We start from the raw sequence: 14,247 nt of genomic DNA, 5'->3' as shown, positions 1-14,247 counted from the left end.
ACATCGATGTTCCTAAAATATCGAAAGTAAAACATCGATGTTTAAACAAAAACATCAATGTTTCCAAAACATCGACATCGATGTCGCACCCCTAGTCTCAACCTCAACGCCCGCACTGACTTCTGGTAAAACTATAGGTACATCTATGGGTACAATTGGCAACGCTACCTGGCGGATATTCGACAAAAGTCGTTGCTACAGCAATGGATCCAAAAAATTTAAATCAAATTGTTACTTGTTTAGTCTCAAAATTTAAATTCAGAAAGTAACCAATTGTTTTAAGTAAGTTACCGCCCTATAGCCAGGGTTAAGGCTGAAATGCATGAAATACACCACCAGCTCAGTCAATTTCATGTCGAGTCATATAAAGCTTCAAATTATTTGCTGAAACTGAACAGAATGCTTTTCTAACCAATTACGATCGTTTATTTATGGAAGGGAGACAGGGCGTATTGACACCCCTAAAAATTCCATCCTTGTTTGGATGGACAAATCCAAGGCTGCAAGGGGTCAGTTGCAATTAATCTTACAAATTCCACAACACTTAAGATGATGCATGAAATACACCGCCAGCTCAGTCATTCCAGCCGAGGACTGCAGTTTCGTGCTTATTAGCACTCATCAGCCCGGCATAGGAAAGGGACTGAACTGGAGGTGGAAAACCTCTTAAGGAAACCTAGAGTGCCAAACAAACTGGTAGCTAATACAGAATTAGCACTGACCAGACGAGTGATCGAAACAATGGTTCGGTTCGACTCGAATATTGAAGGTATTAGCTACCAGTTTGTTTGGCACTCTAGGCTTCCTTAAGAGGTTTTCCACCTCCAGCTCAGTCACCAGTGGCGGATTTACTGGGGGGGGGGGGCAATCTGATCGTCATTCTAATATATTTTTAAATACAGTAGCTTCGTATTTACTTTTATAACGTTTACATCCATGTCAACATCCCTCTGGGGACCCCCTGAACTTATACGGATTGCCTTCTTTTGACTTTTAATTATATACGTATGAAAGATTCACCCATACCTATTTGTCGTGCTACCTTCGACCCACTTTCTAGTTAAGCTTATCAAGAATCTTTACCTTTTTTAAAATTTTTTTCAAACTTTCGCTGTATGTTTTCATCTTCAAACTTTAGAGGAAACAGCGTGCCTAGGTGCCACAATATTTCATCACCTCTCCTATTTAGAATACAGTAGAAGACCGTTATAACGTACACCTTGGGACCAGAGCTTTTGCGTTATACAGGTTTTTGCGTTATATAGATCATTTCACAAATTTTGAAACATTCAGAATATATCTACGTATCAGCACTTCGGAATGAGTTTTATCTGCAGTGAGTATTAAAGCACCAATATTACAATCAGTTATTCACAAATAAATATGTTTCACGATCAAAAGAAAGTGCATTATCCTGCACTTCTGCTAGCTTCATGATTTGCATAACAGCTGCATTTTCAAGAGCCACCTTTTATTTTCTGTTTATTATGATTACTAATTCTAAATTTAAAAGCTTTGAATTAAGATGGAAAGATGAAAAACTATTTCAAAATTTGATTTTCCTTACAATTTTAGTGCTTGCAAAAGCAAAACAGAGGGATTTTTTAAACTGAAAAACCTATTGTTTACTTCTGAAAAGTTGTGCGTTTTATAGAGAATTGCGTTATATAGGTCAGCGTTATAACGGTCTTCTACTGTAAATAAATGAAAAATATGAGGAGTGGTGATACATGCACGCTAAAAATACTATGTTTGTAGTGCGGTATGTGAGAACTTGCGCAGTCAGTGATGCTAAAAGGATGAAAGTACATTCACGGAGTCATGTTTAGTAGTCAATAACAATGCCGAAACTAACCATCACAATTCCTTTCCAAATATTTTCGTATTGACAGCGAGAAATTCGCTTTAGCTCTAAAATTCCTCGCTCCTGAAAAACTTGCGTTGTAGCCATTTTGCATAAGTCGGATACCGTTGTAGGGGGAGGCGACTGTATATATTTTTACTTCATACTGGTCACTGTGTTAAAGAATACAAGATTGAACGCATTCTATTGTAATTTTCAAGATTGAATTTGAATCGTTTTATCTTCAGCTGCAAAAACCAAGCTTATAAACTGCATTTAAGTGAAAAAACCCTGATACAGTGAAACCTGTGTAAGTTGACCACTTGCGGTGCAGTACTTTGGTGGTCAACTTATAAAGGGGGTAATGATTTTTTTTTTTTTTTGGAATTCTTGCACCATGACAACTTTTGTAATTCTTGCAATTGACACCTACTCTTTCTGTTTAACTCAATTTCATTGTTTAGCATTACTTTGAAACAATAATTTAAGATGTTATTCAAATATTTTTAGAGATTATTTTCCCAGAATGCCGTATAATGTCGTGATAATTTAAAATTTCAGTAAATTGATCAAAAAAAAAAAAAAAAAGCCTTATTGTTTATGAAAAGTTACTCATTTTATATTAATAGTTCCTAAAAATTTATAGCTAATCAAAAATTACAAATTTTTCGCTTAACAACAGAAGAAAAACAAGTTTGGGGAATAAAAGGGTTCTTAGTAGTTTTCCCATGTGGTTAAACTCAAAAGCAGGTTTATTTATGCTGCTGTTTCATTTAGTTGGTAAAATGCTGGTCTGGCATCAGAAATATTCTTGGAAAGCTTAAAATAATAATAATAATAAATAATAATTTGCTGAATAAAATTTTAAAAAATAAACCAAGTGGTCAACTTACAAAGGGTTTTTTACAATACTCCAAACCAAATTTGGTGTTCATTAGTGGTCAAGATAGACAGGTGGTCAAGATAGAGAGGTGGTCAAGTTACAGAGGTTTTCCTTCATTATATAAGATAGGACTAATTCCGTTCCTGACAAAAGCGGTCAACATAGACAGGTGGTCAACTTACAAAGGTGGTCAACTTTACAGGTTTTACTGTATTTGTTGTCCTAAAAATGTCCTAAAATTTTATCAAAATTTTTGAAATCGCCACTCTGACCCCTGCTGTTGCCATGGTTCACTATCGAGGTTGTTCTCGTAAAGCATACTCCATATACGCCGTATGCTCTCAAACATTTTTTTGACATGTTATGTATATGATCACATACACATTGTATATAATGTATTACTGGGAGTATACCCTCAGAAAAAAGGAGGGGAACATCACAGTTCCCATGTGACCCATGCCACCATTTCCTTTCTCTGATTATGAAATGTTTTTGTTAGATTATCTTTTATTCTTATTTGAGCGAAAATGCCTTGCTTTATTACTTCCTTTTACAAAAAAGGAAGCATTGTATTGGCGAAAAAATTTTCACTCAAAAATCCTCATTAATTTCCATTTTTCTCACCCCTGAATGAATGTTAAGGTTTTTTTCGACCCGTCCAGACGTGGATAAGTTCCTAAGAACCTACAGACATCCAAAATATCCATTTTGATTACCCCCGAGTTACAACGAATTTTCTCGTGATGTACGTATGTATGTGCGTATGTGTGTATGTATCTCGCATAACTCAAAAACGGTATGTCCTAGAAAGTTGAAATTTGGTACGTAGACTCCTAGTGGGGCCTAGTTGTGCATCTTCTCTTTTGGTTGCATTCGGATGTTCCAAAGGGGGTCTTTTGCCCCCTTTTTGAGGGGAAATCATTGTTAATTTCGATGTAAACTCAAGTGGTGTTATAATTTGTCAAACACTTGGCGATATATCGCCAGTCTTTTGGTCGACAAGTGTTTTTTTCTCGCGTAGCATTTTTACCCTATGAAATGTCAATTTGTATGCTCGACTACAACCTATCTTTTTCATTGTGGTAAGTGTTTTTTTTTTTTCAGTGCGAGCTAATAATTTTCAATCTTTTCAGCAGCAATTTGGACTGGAAGACATCAGAAGACTTCAATAATGCTTCTGATATCCACATTTAACTCTGGCAATGCAAAGCTTCCTCTCCACATACATCTAAAGAAGTTCTTTGGAACAAAGATTTTGAGTCAGCCAAGCAAAATAGTGTGTTCCAACTGATGTACAGGAATTTATGTTGCCAAAAGTTTGGTGCAGTTTTCTTAATGTCTCTCATAATTTTAGTCCAATGCTCCACACAATCGATTCTGACCAAGCAATATTTTTGCTTACATTCATCTGAATATGAATTAAAACCGTTATGCTGTTTTTCATGTCCTATAAAATAATTACAGCAAAACCTGTTGGCATGTACGATTTTTACAAGAGCTAGTTCCTTCGGCTTCCTCTGTCTTCAAAGTTGTTATTTATTGAGCAAATTTATAATCAAAGAATTATCTAAAGTGCTCGCATATGATACTTGCAATGAAATTTGGTTTTTATGGCTGGTAAATGAAGATATGAACAAAGATATTAACAACTCTTGCAGTGTTTCGCCACTTGCTGACACTAAAGGGACCAAACTACTGGTTGATTTTTCACTTCCATTTGCTTTCTTTAAGTATTTACCCAAGTGTAAAGTTGTCATCAGTTCATTGAGATTAAATGCATCTTTATTTCTTCCCAAGTAGTTGTCGTATGATACTTTATGTTTCCAGAAAATTGCCTCACTTTGAGTTGCACAGGGAAAAATAGGTTTTAACTCATTTAAAAGAAATTGCCGAGAAAATCTTTAGGTTTCAAATAATTTAAAAGAAGCATACAAAGATGTTAAACATTAAGGTCCTAGTACACTAGCTAAGAAGAATGGATGAGCGCCAATCAAGTGTCCTTCTCTTTTCGAAATTGCAGAGAAAATCTTTGGTAAAGTAGTCGTAATGATGCTGAACACCACTTGTGTACTAAAATGTACTGATTTCAAAACACTTGCTTCTTGAAACTTTTAGGTGCTGTTTTTTTCCCAGCAAATGTTAGAAGTTACATTTGAGAAGTACTAAACTCTTCTATGTTTTAATTGAAAGCAATTGGACATACTTAATCACTGATAGTTGGTTTTAAAATATACCTTCGTCAAAATCCAACCTTGTGAATTTTATGTATTTGAAAAGTACTGAACTCTTCTATGTTTTAATTGAAAGCAATTGGACATACTTAATCACCGATAGTTGGTTTTAGAATATACCTTGGTCAAAATCCGACCTTGTGAATTTTATGTAATCATACTTTTTCTCTATTCGACTATGGAGTATCATTCCCAGACTCAAGTCCGTAAAAAACAGCTTTCATGTGACACTTGTTTAAAATCATTTCCTTCGCCTTCAGCACTTAAGATGCATCTAAGAGTCCACTCTGGTGAAAAGCCGTATTCGTGCAAACATTGTTCTAAGGCATTCAATCAATCTTCAAGTTTGATGACCCATATGAGAGTCCATACTGGTGAAAAGCCATATTCGTGCGACCATTGCTTTAAGGCATTCAATCAATCTTCCAATTTAATAGTACACATGAGAGTCCATTCTGGTGAAAAGCCATATTCATGCAAATATTGTTCAAAGTCATTTTCTAGACATCATGATTTAAAGAGACATGTGACTGTCCATACAACTGAAAAGCCCTATTCACCTGAACACTGTTCTAAGACTTTAACTCAATCCTTTGATTTAATGAAACATATGAGTGTCCATACTGTTGAAAAGCTGTACTCGTGCGAATGTTGTTCTAAGTCATTCAATCAATCTTCAAGTTTAATGAAACATATGAGAGTCCATCCTGGTGAAAAGCCTTATTCGTGCGAATATTGTTCAGAGGCATTCACTCAATTTTCAGGTTTAATAACACATATGAGTGTCCACACTGGTGAAAAGCCATATTCATGCGAATATTGTTCCAAGGCATTTACTCAATCTTCAAGTTTAAGTAAACACATGAGAATTCATACTGGTGAAAAGCCCCATTCGTGTGAATATTGCTCGAAGTCATTTCTTAGAGTTGGTGATTTAAAGAGGCATGTGAGATTCCATACTGGTGAAAAGCCTTATTCGTGTGAACATTGTTCTAAGATTTTTACTCAATCGTCTGATTTAATGATACATATGAGATTCCACACTGGTGAAAAGCCTTATTCGTGCAAATATTGTCCCAAGGCATTCACTCAATCTTCAAGTTTGATGACGCATATGAGAGCCCATACTGGTGAAAAACCGCATTCGTGCAAATGTTGTTCTAAGTCATTCAATCAATCTTCAAGTTTAATGAAACATATGAGAGTCCATACTGGTGAAAAACCTTATTCGTGCGAATATTGTTCTAAGTCATTCACTCACTCTTCAAGTTTACTGACACATATGAGAGCCCATACTGGTGAAAAGCCGTATTCGTGCGAATATTGTTTTAAGGCATTCACTCAATCTTCAAGTTTAATTATGCATATGAGAATACACACTGGTGAAAAGCCTTATTCGTGCAAATATTGCTCTAAGGCATTCAATCAATGTTCAAGTTTAAATAAACACATGAGAATCCATACTGGTGAAAAACCTTATTCGTGCAAATATTGCTCTAAGTCATTCACTCAATCTTCAAGTTTAATGAAACATATGAGTACCCATACTTAGGGCGCTCTAAGGCATTCACTCAATCTTCAAGTTTAATGACACATATGAGAGCCCATACTGGTGAAAAGCCACATTCGTGCAAATGTTGTTCTAAGGCATTCAATCAATCTTCAAGTTTAATAAGCCTAATTTGTGCAAATATTGCTTTAAGGCAGAGGTTCCCAACCGGTGGTTCGCGAACCCCCAGGGGTTCGCGAGGTGCAGGAAGGGGGTTCGCGAAAATTTCGGTGCAATGGCGGATTTTTCCTAGTTTGGTAAAAAAATTATAAAATATTCAATTTGCACACATAGTTACTAATTTTTTTTTTTTAATTTGAAAACGCGCCAGACTCTTGCATTATGCTCAAAAAAAAAAAAAAAAAATCTTTCAGCGGTTTTATAATTTTGGTTAAAAAGAAATTTTCTCATTTTTTTTTCGATAGACAACAAAAAGAGATATCCTTCCTTCTTTATTGCGAGGCGCCATGCAGAAACGTTGTATTAAGCTGTGGCGGGGATCACGATGACCTTAAAAAAGCGCCATCGCGTGGAGTCAATCAAACAATATACATAATATACATATGTCGAAAAAAATAAAGAATTCTCAAACAATGCATCATAGGGGTATTATTTCTAATCTGGTTGAAATATAACTCGGGAATTTCCGTCGAATTCAGTCATCGAATAGCAGACATGACAGCAAAAGGCTCCAAACTTAAAATTTATTACTGGATTTTACCCATCTGTTCGTTTTCAAAAATATATAACATCAGCATGCTCATAGTTTTGGGGAAATAGTTGTTAACAGACGTATTTAGAGATACTTTAGAGATGCTTGAAAACAAGTGATTTTGTTTGCAATTGGTTTTGCTACGTGAACTTGCTACTCTGTGAAGTTATAATCGTGTTGGTAATTTTTATGATTTAATAACTTTCTGCTGTTATGGATCGATGGTTGAAAACTGGTAGTTTGGTTGAGCGACAAATGGACAAGCAGTCAATCGATAAACCCGCAACATCAGCAGTAACTTTCGAATCAACACAGGATATTGAAATAGATAGCTGTAATGAACTGCCGCCTCCCCCGACTAAACAGAAAAGTGAACTAGGGAAGAAAAAAGGAAAAAAGCGAAACTATGACAGTGACTATTTAAAAATGGGTTTTTATTTTACTGGAGAAGAGTCTGAACCTAGACCGCTTTGTCTTCTCTGCAACGAAGTTCTAGCGAACAGCAGTTTGAAACCGTCACTTCTGAGAAGACACCTCGAAACAAAGCATCCGACACACAAGGACAAACCTATCGAATATTTTAAAAGCAAATTGGAATATAATAAAAAGTGTAGCGTCTCTACGTTCCTGTTAGAATCCAACGAAGATAGTAAAATGGCCCTTGAAGCTTCATATCGAGTCAGTTATAGAATTGCAAGATCTGGACAGCCACATACAATTGCAGAAAATTTAATTGGACCGTGTGCTAAAGATATTGCTAAGTGTTTGCTGGGAGAAAAGTCAGCAAAAAAAAATTGACCTGGTTCCGCTATCAAACAACACAGTATCACGCAGAATTACTGATTTGGCAAGTAATGTGAAGAAAGAACTTGTGAATAGAATAAAAAAGAATAATTTTGCGATCCAGCTTGATGAGTCGACTGATGTAGCAAACGCTGCAATATTACTTGTCTATTTTAGGTATATTTTTAACGATACAATTAAAGAAGATGTACTATTTGCAAAACCTTTGAAAACCAACACAACTGGAGAAGCAATTTTCGAACTGGTCAACAGTTATTTTGAAGAAAATGGAATAGATTGGTCTTTGTGTGTGGGTGTGTGCACGGATGGTGCAAAATCAATGACAGGAAAATTTGTTGGCTTTGTGGTGAGAGTAAAGAAGATCAACGAGAAAATTGAATGGACTCATTGCTGCATTCATAGACAAGCATTAGCATGTAAGCGTATTCCCGCAGAATTATCCGCTACTTTGAATGATGCGGTAAAAATTGTAAATTTCATAAAATCACGTGCCACAAACTGCCGTCTATTTCACGCGCTTTGTGAGGAATTGAGAAGCCTTCATGTTACTTTACTTCTTCACACAGAAGTTAGATGGCTTTCCCGTGGCAAAATTTTGACACGCTTATTTGAATTGAAGTCAGAAGTCCAAGCATTTTTTGTTGATCATCCATTTCACTTGTCCACTTGCATATTCGATCCTCTTTGGATGCAAAGGCTTGCATATTTAGCTGACATCTTTTCAAAATTAAATGAATTAAATCTATCCTTGCAAGGTGCAGTTGTTAATATTTTCGTTGTATATGATAAAATTGAAGCTATGGTAAAAAAATTGAATTTCTGGATCCAATGCCTGGAAATGGGTGAGTTTTCTTGTTTCACTTCTCTTAGTAGTTTTTTATCAGAAAACTCAATGAAACTTGATGAAAGCGTTAAAAGAAATGTATGTGAACATCTGCAACATCTTGAACTAACTTTTGACGAGTATTTTCCTAATAGGCGTAACGTCCCTCTCTCAAACAACTGGATACGCAATCCTTTTGAAGGAAATCCATGCTTAGAGAACACCCTGACATTACCTGAAAAGGAAATGCTCATCGAGTTATCCTGTGATAATTCATTGAAAACTACCTTTAAAGAGCTCTCGTTAATTGACTTCTGGCTATGTGTAAGAAATGACTGTACCGTTTTGTCCAAAAAAGCAATTCGAATTTTATTACCATTTTGTACAACATATCTGTGCGAGAAAGGATTTTCCTCCTATACTTATCTCAAAGATAAATACCGAAGCAGATTGAATGCAGAGCCTGATTTAAGACTCAAACTGTCAGACATTGAACCAAACTTTCAGTTTCTTTGTTCCGTCAAACAGCCACAAATATCGCATTAAGGATTTTTCCCCCCAATTTAAAGTATGCTTAAAAAAATAGTTGGTTTATAAAACTTCTTGTTTATAATTTTTCTTGTAGATGTAGTTTTAACTTTTTATTAATGTTTGCACTTAATGATATTTTACGATTATATTTTTGTTTATTGCAATCAAATGCTGCAAAAAATGGAAAGCAAACATGCTGTTTTTTTATTGTTTCTTACATGTTACTAATTTCAACATCAGGGGGTTCGCGAACTTTTTTGCCTGTTCCAAGGGGTTCGCAAAGAGAAAAAGGTTGGGAACCGCTGCTTTAAGGCATTCACTCAATCTTCAAGTTTAATGAAACATATGAGTACCCATACTAGTGAAAGGTCATATTCGTGCAAATAATGTTCTAAGCCATTCATTCACTCAATCTTCAGATTTAAAGACACATATGAGAGTCCATACTGGTGAAAAGCCGTATTCGTGCAAATATTGTTCGAAAGCATTCAATCAATCTTCAAGTTTAAATAAACACATGTGAGTACCCATACTGGTGAAAAGACTTATTCGTGCAAATATTGCTCTAAGGCATTCACTCAATCTTCTAGTTTAAATAAACACATGAGAATTCATACTGGTGAAAAGCCTTATTCATGCAAATTTTGCTCTGAAGCATTCACTCAATCTTCAAGTTTAATGAAACATATGAGTACCCATACTGGTGAAAGGTGATATTCCTGCTAATATTGCTCTAAGGTATTCACTCAATCTTCAAGTTTAATGAAACATATGAGTACCCATACTGGTGAAAGGTGATATTCGTGCAAATAATGTTTTAAGCCAGTGCTTCTCAACCGGTGTGCCACAACAAGGTCTTTTGTGTGCCCCAGTGTTATTGCATCAGAAAGTTAGTTTATGTTTTGATGTTTGAAGTGTTATGTATGTTAAAAGTGCAAACTGATACTTTAATTTTTTGCATTATTACTGCAGTGACTGTCTAAAGCTATCACCCTAACTATGATACATTTTATTATGTCAACATGGTTTTGAATGTTCAAAGTTAATGTCAACAAAGTAAACAATTAGATTGTTTTCATTGCGTTTATATTGTCATATGGAGACTTGATCCCTGGGATCATGTATCACTTTAAACAAAGGGATCAAGTGTCCCTAATATGCGATTTTTCCAAACATACTTGTTCTATCATTAACAATCAGGGGAAATTTACAAAAACTATGCCTCAATTATTGAAGAATGTCTGTACTTTAACATTACACTTTGATATTTTTTATAGAATAAAGTTTGGTAAGTTTTATAGAACGGTTGATGTAAACTAAATGCTTTACTAAAATAAGTTTCCCTTGACACATTCAAGCAGTTATTTCTTGAAGTTTCGTGCTTATTAGCACTCACTGTTTGTTTGGCACTCCTGACTTCCTTAAGAGGTTTTCCATCTCCAGCTCAGTCACTTTCCTATGCCGGGCTGTTGAGTGCTAATAAGCACGAAACTGCAGTCCTCGACTGTAAATGACTGAGCTGGTGGTGTATTTCATGTATTTCTGCTTAAGCCCTGGCTAATGGGCGGTAATTTACTGAATATAACCATTTCTTGAGCTAAAACAAAATGACTGAATAAAACAAAGTGTTGCCAGTTTTTATGTTCAAGTATAACTTAAGCATAATTGTCAGGTTTCAAATCTCTACTTAATGATTTTGGTATATTTTTGGCTGTGGGATCATGTATTCCCAGGGATCTCCTCAGTCTCCCCAATAGTGAATTTAATGGATTTTCAATTACTTCTTACCGATTAGCAACCGCAGAATGGGGAGAATATTTTATAATTAGTTTTCAGTATAATCCCATTGCAGTTCAATTCTTAAAATTTTACCATGTGCAGACCAAATTAATAAGGAAAAAATGGATTTTTTTCAAATCTAAGAAAAAAAAAACGCTAAAAAATATTCAAGGTCAAATAATATTTTTCTTGACATTGAATGGTCACTTTGCCAAGTGACATATATGGAGAGTCAGGGGGAAAAACGCTTTCAGTTCATTTTCCTAAATTTTTCAGGAGAGCAAAAAAAAAGTTTTTCTCTCTATATGTTCTAACATACATTCAACTGGTAAACAACAGGACAAAGAGTCGTGTGGTAGCGTTTTTCTCCCTTTTGCTTTGCGGGGTCAATAGAGACGGAATTGAACTACAATATTCCGTAAAAACCTGAATGTCCAAATTTTTGGACTGAAAGCGTTTTTCCCCCTGACTCTTCATATGAAAGCCTATTCCAAGAGCTTAAAAATGACACTTAGTACAACACTCTAGGTCCATTAGAAGCTGCTGAGAAAATTAATTTCTTAAAGTGCATGAATTTGTGTTTTGACCACTTTTCGAGTTATTTGGAGGGGGGGGGGGGTTACACAAAGAACTAACCATCAAAAATTTCTTTCAAAAAAATAAATAAATAATAATAAATAAATAAATAAAGTTTATTACGTGCATACTCGAACCTGTAAATTTGTAGTAGAATCACTTGGCATGCATCCCAATAGTGTTTTTTTTCCCCTTGATGTGATGTGGAATGAATCATTTACCTTTCCCGAAACCTGTTTCGGTCAAAGATCTCCCGATGTGGCTCCGTCTCTTTTACAATGTCATTGTATACTATGTTGTATATATTTGAATTTAGTATGAATTATATTTTTTTTGTAATAAAACACTTTTTTAAATGGAGTGTTAAGTATTGTATTTTTCTAAAAACTGCGTAAATGACTCACATGTGAGCATGATGACCGCATATATGAACGAGAATCTAAAGAAAAAACTATCACCACATTCAAAGGAAAAATTAATTCAGCTACAGGTAGTATTGAAGGGCTTGATTGTAAAAACTTGAAATTTTCTGAAAGACGTTCCTGTTTTTCATTTAATTTTTTTTTCTCCCATAGCATTTTTAGCTGTCCAATGTCAATTTGTGTGCACTACTTCCACATATCTTTTTTATTGTGGAAAGTGTTTTTTTTTCTTTTTTTTCAGTGCGAGCTAATTATTTTCAATCTTTTCAGCAGCAATTTGGACTGCAAGACATCAGACTTCAATGCTGCTTCTGATATCCACTTTTAACTCTATAGCAATGCAAAGCTTCCTCTCCACATACATCTAAAGGAGTTCTTTGGAACAAAGATTTAGAGTCAGCCAAGCCAAAATGGTGTGTTCCAACTGATGTACAGGAATTTATGTTGCCAAAAGTCTGTTGCCGTTTTCCTAACCTCTCTCATAATTAAGTCCATTGCTCCACACAATCAATTCTGACCAAGTAGTATTTTTACTTATATTCATCTGAATATGAATTAAAACGGTTTTGCTTTTTTTCATGTCCTATAAAATTTACAGCAAAACCTGTTGGCAGGTGCGCTTTTTACAAGAGCTAGTTCCTTCGGTTTCCTCTGTCTTCAAAGTTGTTACTTATTGAGCAAATTTATAGTCAAAGAATTATCTAAAGCGCTCGTATTTGATACTTGCAATGAAAATTTTGGTTTTATAGCTGCTAAATGGAGATATTAACAAAGATATTGTCAACCGGTGCAGTGTTTCGGGACTTGCTGACACTAAAGGGACCAAAGTACTGGTTGACACTCCACTTACAATATTGCTCTCTTTAAGTATTTATCCAAGTATGAAGTTGTCATCAGTTCCTTGAGATTAAATGCGTCTTCATTTTTTCCCACACAGTTGTCGTATGATGCATTAAGTTTCAAGAAAATTGCCTCACTTTGAGTTGCGCAGGGAAAAGAAGGATTTAACTCATTTAAACAAAATTGCCGAGGAAATCTTTAATAATGATGATGTAGAACCACTTGTGTATACGGACTCTATATGATTTTTTTCATTTCCAGTTACGAGTCTACTTACGAAACCTTGAAACATTGTGTTTTTGCAATTTATTCTTTTCTTGTTCTAAAAAAAATGCCTAAAAATTAATACTAGTGCAATTAATTGGTTATGTCTTATATATTACTGAATCTGATTTCGAAATTTCTCTACTACTGAAATATACTGATTCTGAGTCTACTTACAAAACCTAGAAACATTGTGTTTTTGCAATTTATTCTTTTCTTGCTCTAAAAAAAAAAAACTGCCTAAAAATGAATACTAGTGCAATTAATTGGTTATGTCTTATATATTACTGAATCTGATTTCGAAATTTCTCTACTACTGAAATATACTGATTCTGAGTCTACTCACGAAACCTTGAAACATTGTGTTATTGCAATTTATTCTTTTCTTGTTCTAAAAGAAAACTGCCTAAAAATGAATACTAGTGCAATTAATTGGTTATGTCTTATATATTACTGAATCTGATTTCGAAATTTCTCTACTACTGAAATATACTGATTCTGAGTCTACTTACAAAACCTAGAAACATTGTGTTTTTGCAATTTATTCTTTTCTTGCTCTAAAAAAAAACTACCTAAAAATGAATACTAGTGCAATTAATTGGTTATGTCTTATATATTACTGAATCTGATTTCGAAATTTCTCTGCTACTGAAATATACTGATTCTGAGTCTACTCACGAAACCTTGAAACATTGTGTTATTGCAATTTATTCTTTTCTTGCTCTAAAAAAAAACTACCTAAAAATGAATACTAGTGCAATTAATTGGTTATGTCTTATATATTACTGAATCTGATTTCGAAATTTCTCTACTACTGAAATATACTGATTCTGAGTCTACTCACGAAACCTTGAAACATTGTGTTTTTGCAATTTATTCTTTTCTTGCTCTAAAAAAAAAACTACCTAAAAATGAATACTAATGCAATTAATTGGTTATGTCTTATATATTTCTGAACCTGATTTCAAAATTTTTCTACTTCTGAAATAT

The 14,247-nt window shown here is 34.6% G+C and overlaps 1 protein-coding gene across 1 annotated transcript; it reads left to right on the top strand.

Annotated features, from left to right (window-relative positions):
- The first annotated feature begins 5,135 nt into the window (after nucleotides 1–5,135).
- Nucleotides 5,136–10,090, top strand: LOC129232845 (zinc finger protein 271-like). The gene is given in 4 exon segments (XM_054866944.1): nucleotides 5,136–5,481; nucleotides 5,734–6,477; nucleotides 9,796–9,896; nucleotides 9,899–10,090. Coding segments are annotated over 4 exon segments (1,383 nt in total).
- Nucleotides 10,091–14,247: the final 4,157 nt, after the last annotated feature.

Source organism: Uloborus diversus, unplaced genomic scaffold, assembly GCF_026930045.1.
Source record: "Uloborus diversus isolate 005 unplaced genomic scaffold, Udiv.v.3.1 scaffold_14, whole genome shotgun sequence".
Lineage (NCBI taxonomy): Eukaryota > Metazoa > Arthropoda > Arachnida > Araneae > Uloboridae > Uloborus > Uloborus diversus.
Note: the sequence above shows the minus strand (reverse complement) of the source record. Positions and strands in the feature narration are given on the sequence as shown.